The 14,596-nt window shown below is 48.5% G+C and overlaps 1 protein-coding gene across 1 annotated transcript in view; it reads left to right on the forward strand.

The window, feature by feature from the left end:
* ZBTB11 (zinc finger and BTB domain containing 11) overlaps positions 1-14,596 on the forward strand; it is a 1,715,870-nt gene that overhangs the window by 765,014 nt on the left and 936,260 nt on the right. The window contains exon 5 of the mRNA XM_078657806.1: positions 7,482-7,658. Coding sequence (XP_078513932.1) covers positions 7,482-7,658 — 177 coding nt within the window. The remainder of the gene's footprint in view (positions 1-7,481; positions 7,659-14,596) is intronic.

Here is a 14,596-nt window from a genome sequence, read left to right on the forward strand (position 1 = left end):
CAAAGGTTGGTGAATCAAGTCCTTGCTTGGTTGGATGATGTTTGTGCAGCATATCTAGATGATATTGCTGTCTTCAGCTCCACCTGGGAGGATCATCTGATCCACCTGAAGAAGGTTCTGGAGGCCCTGCAAAAGGCAGGCCTGACTATCAAGGCTACTAAGTGCCAGATAGGGCAGAGCAAGGTTGTGTACCTGGGCCACCTAGTAGGTGGGGGTCAGGTTCAACCATTGGAGAGCAAGATACAAGCCATACAGGACTGGGCTCCTCCAACTACCCAGACACAAGTCGGGGCCGTCTTGGGCCTCACTGGGTATTACAGGAAATGTGTAAAAAACTATGGGTCCATTGTGACACCATTAAATGACTTGACATCCAAGAAGATGCCAAAAAAGGTTCAGTGGACAGTTAGCTGTCAAAAGGCATTTGATGACCTGAAGAAGGCCATGTGCTCTGCACCTATCCTAAAGAGTCCTGACTACTCCAAAGAGTTCATTGTCTAAACAGATGCTTCTGAGTTGGGGGTGAGAGCTGTGCTTTCACAACTTATCGTAGATGGTCAAGAACTGCCCATTGCTTTTATTAGCAGAAGGCTGACCCCTAGAGAGAAACGTTGGTCAGCCATTGAGAGGGAGGCCTTTGCTGTGGTTTGGGCCCTGAAGAAGTTGAGACCATACTTGTTTGGCACTCACTTCCTAATTCAGACAGACCATAAGCCCCTCTTTTTTGGCTTAATCAGATGAAGGGTGAAAATCCCAAACTGCTCAGGTGGTCCATTTCCCTACAGGGGATGGACTCTACAGTGGAGCACAGACCAGGGACTGACCATGGCAATGCAGATGGTCTCTCCAGGTATTTCCACTTAGAACATGAAGACTTATCTGGTCAAGGTTAAGTTTAATGTCCCTGCGTTTGGGGGGGTATGTAGGAGAGTAGGGTCTGCTATCCTATGGTCACCCCAATTTTTGCTTTTTGCTTCACTGGTTTTCGACTTAATGTGGCTGTGGGCCTGCTAATCAGACCCACAGCCTACTGTTCTCTCTCTAAATTCACATACGTGTACTATAGGTACATCACCAATTTGGTTCTGGACACCTTATCAGCCCCTGTACAATGCACTATAGGTGCTCAGGGCATAGGTGCATCCAAGGCCTACCAGGGGCTGCAGCATATTTTTTGCCACCCCTGGCTGGTACTTCAATCGACACAACTGGCTGATCACTCTGCTGGGGCAAGGTGGTGTAATCACCCCTTGCTTAGATATAGTATACCTATATCTAAACCTATATCTGGACACATATATACCTATAAGTCACTTCTATGGCAGGCCTTAACAATCCTGGAGGCAGAGTGCTTGGTTTTATGTGAGATGGTGCTCTAGCATGAGCTGAGCCTGTCTGCAGTGTTCGGAACCATTTCCTTACTGTTGTTCCAGGATATTGTCATACCATATACTCTTAAGTGCATTATAATCCTCGCGGTTATTGCTAACTTTGGTTTGGCTTTATCAAAACATGTCATGTTTGGTGTCATACACTTTGGAATACTACCCCCTCGCCAGTTCTGGCGACGGGGGTAGCATTTCACCCTGCCAGAAGGAGGAGACATGTTACTTTACTTAAAACGCGGTTAATCCTAACCAGAGCCTCAGCATCACAAAATGGATGCTGCTGCCCCGACACAAGTCTGACCTCCTGCTGCTGACCGGAACTTGGCAGGGGAGGCCTGGACAAAAGGTTTCCTGTCACAGGGAGGTGCTACACCACCCCAGACAGGAGATAGTGGATTGAAGCAGGGAGGGATGAAAGAAACTAGACACTGCCTGGGGCACACAAGGTGTCCCATGCAAAATCCAGTCAAACCGGTTCTGGGGCACTCCAGCCCCAGTCCTGGTGCCAAACTGGACAAAGGGAAAGGGGTGTAACCACCCCCTTCCTGGGTCCCACCCGTAGGAGGGACCTAGCAGGTAATCCAGCCCCCAGATTTGGAATAAAGGTGGGAGCAGTGCCAATGCACACCAGATTTTCCTGACTTAAACTTATGAAACAAAACTCTGGACCCTTCGACATCCTACTCGACGTGGAAGACTGAAGAATCTTCCTTGTGGTCAAGAAGTGACCACCCTGTTCAAACAGGCACCATCCAGCGCCTCACCGTTTGCTTTGTTGCAGTTCCCGCCGGAACTCGAGCAACAGAGATCGACACGACCCAGCTTTCCTGCCTTATAACAGCCCGATCCACAGTCCCAGTGAATCTGAGACCCGTGGAGGCGACCTGAAGCGTGGGGCCGGCCATCTTGGAAAAACCACAAAGTGCTGACCGTGCAGCTCCCGAGGCTCCCTCGACGCTGTGCATTGGGGTTTGAGAAGCCCCAGCCCCGAGCAGCTTTTGCACCAAAGCTCTCCCCTCCACACTCACCGAGTGCTGCGTGGGGCCCTTTTGCATTTTTGTGCGCAACGCGTTGGTCCGGTCGCTTGCCCGTTGGCTAGTGGCCCCAGTACCGACGAAACCTTGAATTTGCTCTGCTAGTCTGGTTGCTCCAGACTGGCCCTCGCTCCCCTGAAAAGGAGCACCCGATCTGACCTTGCTGGTCCGGTCAAGAAGCGATCTTCCAATCCTGCGTGGGTTGCAGTTGCCAAGGCTTGTTAACTCTGATCCGGAAGCCGACACCGCCGACAGCGAGAGCTTTTGTGGGACAGCTCGTGATTCACTCCTGGACATCCTCGATGCCCCAGAGTCCACGTGGCAGCAGAGACAAGCTGCACGTCAACAACCTGATTGCGGCCGACATCGCCTGGTTCCTTCCTGGTTCCTTCCTGGTCACTGGCTAGTGACCCAGACTCTGTCCCCTCTGCTTTTAGGTACTCTACATCTTTAATCTAACCGGACTCTTCTCTTCTGGCCGCCTGCAGCATCTTCATCTCCAGGCTCCATAGATCTACACGACGACACTCGACACGCTTTTGCACCTGTGCACCCGCTTCCTGTGGGTGAGGTAACTCTTGAACGTCGGTGCTCCTGTAGTGGTTTACACCTCTAGTGTCTAAGTCTAAAGTTCTGTCCTTCTAGTCAAGTCGGAAGACTCCTAAAACTGTAACTCGATAACTTTTACGCACCATTGACTTTGCATTGGTGCATGCGTGTGCTTTTAGCGCTGCACCCGAATCCCGCGGGCTATTCCCGTCCTAACTGCTGTTAGTCCAGTGTAGTCCCAGCGATTCCCAAGGCCCTAGGCCATACCACTGATCGAATAGTGATACTTATACCACTTTTTTGATATATGGTTTGAGTGGCCACCGGCCTCATCCATATTTGTGCAACTTTCATGTTTAAGGCTGCTTAGTCCATGCTACCCCTAGGATAGCTTGTCTATAAGGTTGACTTACAACCACCACCATAAGGGATTGTTTGGACTGATACAAGGTGCCCACAGAATTGTGGACATCATACATCAGGCCAACTTCTCACAGTGTTGTATTCAAGGTTATAGCTGTTGGTTTCAGGGCAATTAGTAGGTCTCTCAAAATTGTCGGGAGCATTAGCAGTTTGTCCACAATTGGAGCACAAGAACATTCTTGTTGCACAGGCAATGTGTTAAAGGCCGCTTCTTGCCCTCTCCTTATTAGGGCATTCAGATCGGCTAACTTCCTATCAATCCCAGAAGTGAAATCAGCTAGTGTTTGAAGAACTGTGAGTTGAAGGTCCAGTTTTTTGGGACTGGTATTGTAAAGCCGCAATTGAGTATTGCATAGTACTTAATAATGATTCCCATATCAGGTTTTTGTTACTATGGTCAATATTGAATCTATCTGTCTGTACTGTTTTTGGAATGATGTTGGAGTCCTGATTATAAGAAGCAACTAAGTCCTCCCATTCTTTGGAAGCTAAAAAGGACATGTCTCCGTTGGAAGGGGACTGATCTTCTTTGGGGAGCGATTGTCCATTCCCTATTTGCGATTTTCCATAGAGTTTGTCCATTGGAGACAGGCATGCCTGAGACCCTAGTGCTGCTGCGTCTAGGCTAATAGTTGCCAAAGGTTGAAGAGGGGAAGTTTTTAAGTGTGGTCCTTGGTTGTTTAGTCTTTGTTCAGAGTCTATTTGTTGTGTGGGTATTTGAACTTCCTCGATTGGAGTTGTCGCAGCTGCAGAAGGAGTCCCGTGAGAATGCCGAGAATCTGGCAGATCTGAACCTAATATTAAGCCCTCCTGCCGCTGCGGTATTGGATTTGTTAGAACTGATAAATCCATTGAGTTCTTAAGTACAGGCCTGCACAAATGAGGATGCAGAGTAAAGTTTGAAGCGGTACGTAAGTTGTCCAGTGATGTGTTTTGTAAGGAGTTGACTTGCTCTGTGTTGTTATCCATCTTGTGGGCGGATTGATATTTCAGTTGTTCACAGCTATATTCCTTGTTTGTGCAGAGCTCTGTTATATTGTCGGCTGTTTGCATTGCGTCGACTGTTGCACCATGTGTTTGTTCATGATTAACTTGGAGAAAGGTCTTGTCACAACTGGAAGACCCCTTGGCATTATTTCCAGTAGTTGCTTGACACCTACCGTTAGAGTGAATCAATGCTACAGTATCCTTCATTGTTATTAGAGGTTGTTTTTGATCGAGACTGTGTGTTCCTAAAAGTAGAAGAGGCAATTGAAGCCCCTCTATGGTCCCGCTTTTGGAGAATATTGCTGAGCCTGGGTCTTTCAAAAAGGAGAATTTTGAGTATATCTTGGGCTGAAAGGAGTACTGGCCTTTCCTTAATAGAGACACGTCTGATCTAATTATATCCTGATCTTCTGGATCCAACCTTATGTTAACTGCTTTATCCTTTGGTCTAGCCACAGCATTTTAAGAGGATCCCTTCCTGGAATGAAAAAGCGTGGTTGATTGCGGCGTTAGGATGCAGACTACTGCAGGGACTAAAGGATGCTTTGGCCATCATTGTTACTTGGGGTTCTTCGACCTTTCCACGTTTTGTTTTGTGGCAATCTGGACCAAGATCCTGTGAGGTAGTGTCACTGGGCCCTCTCGCTCCCTCATTTTTCTGTTTGGTGGCTTTATTTTGTAATTGTTGCTTCGTTTTTGTTGGTGCTTTTCTTACTCGACCCAATCTCATAATTCCCTGGTCTCAGTTCGTGCCACCTGCTTGTCTCCTGCTTGTAAACTCTTCCCGCCTATCAACACCTCGCCGCTCGCTGCCAGCTGCCAGGTGGAGGGGGCTGAGAAGTAAAAAGCGGTCCTTGCCTCCTTGTCCGCACCTCCGCTGCTCGGTGCACTCTGCTCTCCTCAGCTCACCTCAGCTCACCTCTTCTCTCCGAACGCGCCTGGAACCCTCTGATCAACTTGGTCTGTTCACTGAGGATTTTGCGGCTCCTGTCGCGCTGAAGAATGCCTCACAGCCACTGCAAAAGTTCTGCAGCTCCTTTAAGCAAAAAGGGCTTGGCTCGCCACCTACTGAAGAATGGCTCTCCAGGGGAAGTAAGACTCTCCAGGGAGCCTTGTGTTATGATATAACCCGCAGCTTCGGGCGTGCTTAGCAAGCTGATATGCGTCTTCTGTTGTGTAGAGCAATTGTTCTGATTTTCACGGGTCCCACCGCGCCGGGCAACACCACCACAAACTTTCCTGATATGCTCCTGCCATGTTAAACAAGTTGTTTCTAAAATGCTCCTCCTATCGCCTCCTGCCGCTCAAAACAAAGCTTTTGCGGCTCCCACTGCGCCAAATGGCACCACCGCGGCGCAAACAGTCCAGTCGCCTCACCTCTGTCTGATCGAAGGAGGGCCAGGGGGGGCAGATGGTGGGCCGAATCTGTCCCGGCTCACTGTCTGTGGCTTCGGTGGCGGTTTCAGCGCTTCGGCGTTTTGCAGCGCTCACGCTCACAGCCGCTCACACTCCTCGCAGACTCACTGATTCGGGTGACCGGCAAACGTGGACTGGATAGCTGGCTCCACCCATGGTATATGTCATTGCATTAAGTGCAGCTATATGGCTTTCGTGAATTCTCAAGAATTTCCAAAGTAGGACTAGAAATAGTACTCGTAGAAAATATTTGTGAACTGCATTTTAGCATGAGCAAATCTGCATATGTAGATTTGCTCATGAGAAAATCTGAGTGTTTGCAAGTTCACTTTCCCTCTAACCACTTTTTTTCCCTACTCTGGAAGCAGGTTTACGTCTGCAATTACCAGGAGTAAATTTCCAACATTTGTCAGTATGGGAAAGATTTGAGAAGAGTTGTTGAAAACCCTTAAAACATGCAAGTTAGTAGGTTTTCACAGAGTCAAAAGGGCATTCTAACCCTTGAACTATTGCTTACCACTACCTTCAGCCTCAGTATATAGATCTGCGGAAATGTGGCAATGTAAGGGGAATACTTGTATTCAAGTATTACTATGGTATGAGCCCTGGCATAATCAGAGAGGGTATGTCAGAGCTCTTATATAATGAGATTGCTGCCATAATTTGTTGCCGCACTACATGGCACCAAAGGGACAAGTGGATTTTGTTACAAGACAAGTAGATTTATGAAGCAACATGCCCCATGGACAAGTAGATATTTTAGTAAATTCCACACCACTGTATTCAGTAGTCTGCTGGGACGATTTTTAGATTGCACCTAGAGCATGCATGCACTGTAAACAAACGCAATTGTTAAAAAAAGCTTTAAAAAGCAGGTTTACCCAGTACCTGCTAGTCTTTCGGTTAACAGCCATGGAACCCACCACGCACAACTAGGCCGCACCCACCCCCTAGCGCTACTAATACTTCAGGAGAAAGGAAGTCTCCCCTTCCCCCCCCTTGCTCTTCCTTTTAATGCTTTAATTTACATGTAATGGCGTTGTTATTATGCTTTTGCCTTTCTTTGTTCATTTTCTTTTATGTATGCCTACTGACTACGCATTCAAGTGAATACCCACCAACCAATGGATGTAGGTGGTTCAGGTTGTATTGTTATCATATAAAATCAATAAAAATGATTTAAACGGAAAAAACAGGTTTAAAGTCCACCCATTGCTTACCGATACTTACTATTAGTTAGCTTACACGTCATTCTCGTTTACTTGCTTCTTACTGTCATATGCTGTGGTAGCCTAGATGAAATACTAGCAATCAGCACATATGATGGACAAAATGTATTATAGATGACAAGATAATACAATTACGTGCAGCACAGAGACAGTCAGCATAGCGGCTGAGTGTCCAAAGAGGTGACTTCTCTGACAGCTTTTTTGCTCTGCATTAGGGTTGATTATGATTTAATTAGGCAATCTTTGCACCAGAAGGGCACTTTTAAGGGGCACAAAACGAAATTTGTTTTCATGTTTTCTTACCTAACTGTGTCATGTCCAAACACTTGTAAGAGGCTAGGTGTTTGGCAACCATATGTTCAGATTTTATTTTTGGCTGCTTCATATTATTCATCTGTAAACAGACGGTGAGTAAATTACTCCTTGGCTTGAACTTGTCAACTTTTCCGTTTAAGGTTGCCAAGAAGCTCATTCAGAGAGGAAGAAAGTTGAAGTTGCCAAGGAGAGACAAAATGGAAATGAAAATGCATGCGAAGCACAAGTGCAATGACTGCGGATTGGTTTTTCAGAGGCCCTACGCACTTATCTTGCATACCCTGAAACATGAACAAACAAAGGAATTCAAGTGCCCGGTAAGCCAAATTATTGACTAATTCCTCCAAAGACATATAACCTAAAACATTCACAATAAAAAATACCCACATATGGGACGTGGCCAACACACTCAGATGGAGGATGCATTTTAGAAATTCTCCCGAGGCCTCCTCCGAAATCTTTCATCATCCTGGCACCCTGGGCACCTACTGCTTTATTAACCCTCTAAAGTACCCTCAGCACATGGACATCTACTTTACTTTGCACCTCGCCTGTCTGCTGGCAGACGGACAGCTTCCATTCCTGCTGCGGCTGGAATGCACTTGGCTTCACTCGGGGGGGGGGGGGGGCGGCAGCCCATATCCACTGAGACCTTGTTCTTCCCACCGCGACGTCCCTGCTTCTGGGGACCCCCTACAAGACTGCCTCACCTTATGGTCTCGCTTCCGGCCATTGACATTGCGGCTTCCGACCACCTGATTGCAGCAAGATCACATAATGGGAGTGTCCAAGGCCACGCGACATACTCCTGAGGCGCCGCGCTTTGTGGCGTTACAGGAGCTGTGGCCTGCTTTTTTATGTCGAGCCAATAGCGGCAGCGCGCATGTGCTGCTCGCTTTGCCAGGCATGCAGTATCAGTATGGAGTGGAAGCTCTCAGCCCATGTTTTTAATTGGCCCATGTCATTGTCTTTTGTAAATGCTGCCGTCTGATTGATTATGCGGCTTGTTAGTCCTTCCTTATTATGGCCATGTCTTCATTTGTACCCTTCCATGGCTATTGGCCCCTTTACTTTGAGTGTTACACAGTACGGTAGGTGTTATGGTTTAAATCTTTTTATTAATTTTAGACTGAGAAGAAAACAAAGCTCACTACTCCACAGAATCAGTGCATAAGAGACAACAAGGACGCAATATGTATCGTTAACCGAAGGTAAAAGCATGGAGTGGGCTCCAAAAACATAACATGGAAAAAGACATAAAAGACCCCCCGTCCACCCACCTTCCTCCCCTCGTCCACCTGGAACAACAAAAAGAAAAAGGGGAAAAAATGAGAAAGGACTGGTTGAAGCTCAGCGTCGTGGCTTACGGCTGGTCTTGGAATCAGCGCTCGGAATCTGTGTGTCTGGAAGGTGAAGGAGTCGGAGATACCGAGGGCATGTGAGCTCCCGGAATTCCGAGACTAGTACAGTGAGGAAGATCCCCCACAGCTCAGGGAACTCAGACCCTCTCCCTGCTAGTGTGAGAGGGAGTTTCTCCATGCCCAACACCGACCACAGCCGTTGGAGCCAACCCGTATGTGTCGGGAGTTGGGTGGAGCGCCCAGTGTATTAGGATGTTTTATGTCAGCTCCATAGTACATGCACCAGGGTGCCCACCTCCCCGCACTTCCTCCAACAGAGATCTCTCCGGCGTGGATCAAAACGATGAATGCGTTCAGGCGTGTGTAGTACCAGTAAGTGGAAATCTTAGTTAGGGTCTCCGTGAGTGCCATGTGGTATGCTGAGTGCCTTGCCCTGTGATAAATGCTCTCCCATTCTTTGTGAGTCAGTGTTCTCCCCAGGTCTCCTTCCCATCTAGAGCGGCCCACGTTATATGTGTGTGTGGTATTAGATAACAGCATTTTATAAAGATCAGAGATAAGTTTCTTGTCAGAGGTGCGTGTTACGAGCCATTTTTCGTATGGGGCCAAGAGACGCTGTGCCTGTGGTCTAATGGTGGGATGCAGCGCCCAGTGTCTAAGTTGTAGGTATGATAAACGCTCTAGTTCTGTGAGGCCGTAATCCTCCTTAAGCTGTGAGAGCGGGATTATGCCATCCATGTCAAATAGGTGGCCCAACGATCTGCAGGGAGAAGAGCGCCATGTCCTAAAGGCATGAGGAACCGTGCCAGGCTGAAACTCAGGATTATCAAATAACGACGTGAGGGGTGAAGGGAAAGTGGTTAGCTGGCTAAGACATTAGTGCGGACCGAGGAGTCCAGTATGGTGCTTGTGATGTAAGAAGCGTATAGATTAGGAGGTCTGTGTTGCTTATGGAGGAAGGGTACCCCTTGCAACGGTGTGCCCGCCACCGCCTGGTCCTGAAACAACCAATGTTTTTCAGATTCTAGGCGTTGCCACTCTACAAGATATCTAAGTTGGGCGGCATAGAAATATAACTGGAGGTCAGGTACTCCCACTCCCCCCTCTCCGGTGGAAGAACCGCTACCTGGTGGAGGAATCATGGTGTGCCCACTTGACAGATAAATCCCAACAGCTCCGCTTGTGTCTGCTGAATCCAGCCCTTGGGCCTTGGAGGGGGGGAGGGGGGAGGGGGGGGGGGTGAAGAGGAAGCATCTGGAAGAGGTACAGGATTTGGGGAAGAATGGACATTTTTACGACTGCAATCCGTCCCCACCAGGACAACATTGCGTTTGATGCCCAGAACACCGGATGTTCCTCTTGCAGGTGGGTGAGAGTGTGTGGAGAAAGGGAGATATTAGGGACCATGGATTTGTCCATATTAATCCTAAATCTTTGTGCAAAGCCGTGCAGTTCGACAAAGAGGGCGCGAAAAGCTGTCATCGGGTTAGGGAGGGAGAGTAAAATGTCGTCTGCGTAAAGGCTCACCGTGTGAATATCTCCCCCGAATTTAATTCCAGATATAAGAGGGTGCTGCCTGATCCTGAGCGCCAAGGGTTCCATATATAACGCAAAAAGAAGGGGTGACTGGGGGCACCCCTGCCTGGTCCCCCTCTCAATAGGAAACCATGTGGACATGTGACCATTGATCCGTACCATCGCCATGGGGGGGCGGTAACAATTTAAAATCCAGGTCCGCAGCTTTTCGCCAAAACCGGCAGCTATCAGTGCCATCTCCAGGTATGACCATTGCACCCTGTCTAAGGCCTTTTTGGCGTCGATGGCTAGGCACATGAATTCTCCCTGGGTGCAAGACGCCAGCTCGATCAGGTGTAGGATGCGTTTGGTGTTGTCACTGGTCTGCCTCTGTGGGTTAAAGCCCGCCTGGTCTGGCTCAATCAACTGAGCCATGTATGGGGCCAACCGGGTCACTATGATGTTAGTATATAGTTTGATATCGATGTTTAGAAGGGAGATGGGCCTGTAGGCGCCCCAGACCGTTTTATCTTTCCCCGGTTTTGGAATCCCGACTATGGCCGCCTCCAGCATTTCCCCCGGTATGGCTCCCGTTTGTTCAAAGGTATTAAAGCTGTCAGGATGGGAGCCAGTTGGCTGCAGAATGCTTTGTAGAAGGCAGGCGTGTAGCCGCCAGGGCCAGGCGATTTAGCCAATTTGAGGCGTTAGATCGCGGAGACAACCTCTTCTGTCTGAATAGGCATATCAAGGTGATCAGCCTGGGCTTGCGACAAGGCTGGCATCCCGGGCCTTGGCTATATATTCAGCACCAACCTGGGCATCTAGAGGTTCCGCCTTATAGAGGTCAGCGAAAAAATCCCAGAACATTTCTGCTATGGTCACGACATCAGTTACCGACTCACCCCTCTGCGTCTGGATGGTGTGGACCCCCTGCCTCTGTCTAGTCTCCCGTAATTTGCTGGCCGAGAGCCGGCTGCATCTGTCTCCAACCGTGTAGTAGGAGTGACAAAGTCTCAGGGTTGCTGTAGGAGAGTAGGGTCTGCTTTCCTATGGTCACCCCACTTTTTGCTTTTTGCTTCACTGGTTTTTTACTTTAATGTGGCTGTGGGCCTGCTAATCAGACCCACAGCCCAGCTGTTCTCTCTAAATTCATACCATGTACTTTAAGTACATCACCAATTGGGAAATGGGTCACTCTTGTGAGTCCCTGTACAGTGTACCATAGGTACCCAAGGCATAGGTGCACCCAAGTCCTACCAGTGGCTGCAGCATATCTTTTGCCACCCCTGGCTGGCCATCTAAACTGACACAACTGGCTGATCACTCAGCTGGGGCAAGGTCGTGTAATCACCCCTTGCTTAGGTATAGTATTCCTATACCTACCATTATATATAGACACATATATACCTATAAGTCACTCCTATGGCAGGCCTTAACAATCCTGAAGGCAGAGTGCTTGGTTTTATGTGAGATGAGGCTGTAGCATGAGCTGAGCCTGTCTGCAGCTTTCGGAACCATGTCCTTATAGCTGTTCTATGATATAGCCATACCATATACTCTTAAGAGCATTATAATCCTCGTGGTTATTGCTAACTTTGGTTTGGCTTTATCAAAACATGTTGTGTAAGGTGTCATACGCTTTGGAATACTACCCCCTCGCCAGTTCTGGCGACGGGGGTAGCATTCCACCCTTCTAGAGGGAGAAGACATGTTGTTCCTGTTAATCCCGGTTAAAGTTAACCAGAGCCTCAGCATCACAAAATGGATGCTGCTGCCACAGACACAAGTCTGACCTCCTGCTGTTGGGAGTCCTTCCAGCGAGGGAGGCTTGGACAATAGGTTTCCTGTCTTGGGAGGTGCTAGCACCACCCCAGACAGGCCAGAGTGTATTGGGGCAGGGAGGGCTGAATGAAATGAGACACTGCCTGGGGCACACAAGGTGTCCCATGCATAGCCCGGTTCAAACCAGTTGCTGGGGCACTCCAGCCCCAGCTCTGGTGCGAAACTGGACAAAGGGAAACAGGTGTAACCACCCCCTTCCCTGGTCCCACCCATAGGAGGGAACTAGCAAGTAATCCAGCCCCTCAGATTAGTATAAAGGTAGGAGCTGAGTCTAGAGACTTTAGATTTATCCTGAACTGAAACTTGAAATGAAACTCTGGACCTTCGACGATCTACTTCACAGAAGACGACTGAAGAATCTCCCTTGTGGTCAAGGAGTGACCACCCTGTGCAAACAGGCACCATCCAGCGATCAGCGGTTTACTTTGTCGACGCTTCTGCCGGAGCCCGAGCACAGAGTCCGACGAGAGCCAGACTTCCAGACTTCTCTGACCCCGATCCACAGTCCCTGCAAAGCTGAGACCCGTGGAGGCGATGAGAGACGTGGGACCGGCCATCTTGAACAGCCTGCTCTTTGCTACCTGTGCAGCTTCTGAGGCACCCTCGAAGGTGTGCATTGGGGATTGAGAAGCCCTAGCCCCGAGCATCATCTGCACTGAAAATCAGCCCTCCACGCTCCACGAGTTCTGCATGGGGCCCTTCTGCATTTTCCTGCTCGACGCGTCTGTGCGGTTACTTGCCCGTTGGCTAGTGGCCTCTGTGACGACAAACCTTTGAATCTACACCGTCTGCCTGGTTACTCCAGGTGGGCCCCTGCTTCCCTGCAAAGGAGAAGCCCCATAGACCTTGCTGGTCTAATCCTAAGCAAATATTCGATTCCTGCGTGGGTTGCATTTGCCAAGGCCTGTTGACTCCAATCCGGAAGCCAACGCCGCCAACAGGGACAGTCCGTATCCAGCTCCTGGTCGTCGTCGACGCCTCCTGGTCCACATGGCTGCAGAGTCAAGCTTCACGACATCACCTGATTGATTCGCGACATCGCCTGATTCCTTCCTGGTACATTCCTGGTCACTGGCTAGTGAACCAGACTCTGTCCCCTCTGCTTTCAGGTACTCTTCATCCTCGATCTGCCCTTGGATCCAACCGGACACTTCTCTCCTGGTCGCCTGCAGAATCTTTCTCCAAGGCTCCATAGGATTCAGCGGCGAAATCTGACACACTTTGACACCTATGCACCCGCTTCCTGTGGGTGAGGTAACGCGAGTACTCTGGTGCTCCTGTGGGTATTAACTATCATAGTGTCCTAGTTTTCCATCCGGAAGTGCCCTAAAAGAACTAGTTTCTAACTCGTCCGTTCCCATTATAACTCTGTGGTAACTCGCGTGTGTGAATAGACACTGCACTCACATCCCGTGGGCCTCCTGCTCCCTAACTCTTGTTAGTACAGCATAGCCCCAGCGATTCTCTAGGCCCTAGGCCTATCCTTTGTTCGTGACGTGGTTCTTATACCACTATTTTAGTATATGGTTTTACGTGCCCCTAGGGCCCTACTGTATATGGTGCAACTTATTGTACGATAACTTGTTATGTGCTTTAGCCTCTAACCTCATAAAGAGTTCAGAGGGGTTGTGTTTATAATAAATACATATATATTTTATATATATTCTGCGTGGTGTCCTTTCATTTGGTATTTAAGGGGTTACATATGGTAAAATAGCTGGCTTCACATGCTCTCTGAAGTTTTAACCTAAGACTGCTTTGTCCATGCTACCACTAGGATAGCTGATCTATAAGGTTGACTTTACAACCATCACCATAAGGGTTGCTTGGACTGATACAGGGGGCCCACTAGAATAGTGGACATCACATATCAGGCCAACTTCTCACATTGGTATGCAGCGGTTGGGATAAGAGCTTGCTGTTGTTTTACCAATTGTAATCTTTGCAATATCACTTGAAAGATCATACAGGTACACGTATAGGTACATATAAAACAAGACTTAGAATACTTAAGTTTTACTGAACTTAGTTGTTGTAGACCAAAGGGCCTAGCACACCCTGACTACAACTCCTAGAGAGGTTTAGTAGGAAACACTTAGTGTAGGTAGGTGCACACCCACACACCACACCTCACTAGATCATGTCTCTGAGAGTAGAACCCAGTGGATCTCTCCCAGTGGAGGTAGATCCTTTAAGGATACCTTCCAGATATGACACCCTTAATTTTCATGAGTTGAGGCACTTGTGCACAACTAGAAGATTAAAACAGGGTTCCAATCCTACCCTCAAGCACCTGATAGAACTCATGGAAGAGTATGATGTTCAGAACGCCTCTAGTTCAGGCCTCTGAGGTAATGCAGATGAGGTACTACCCTCAACAGAAGATGCCCCTGACCCTACTGTCATAGATGATGATGAGGTTGAGGAGGAAGAAGATTCTGGGGAAGAGGTAGTTCCAGTTAGGAGATTTAGCCAGGCTAACCTAAGCCTATTTGGGGCTGAGAATGGGACAGCCCCATTCAGGCCTGCAAGTGGAC

This window comes from Lissotriton helveticus, chromosome 8 (assembly GCF_964261635.1).
Source record: "Lissotriton helveticus chromosome 8, aLisHel1.1, whole genome shotgun sequence".
In the NCBI taxonomy this organism is placed as follows: Eukaryota; Metazoa; Chordata; class Amphibia; order Caudata; family Salamandridae; genus Lissotriton; species Lissotriton helveticus.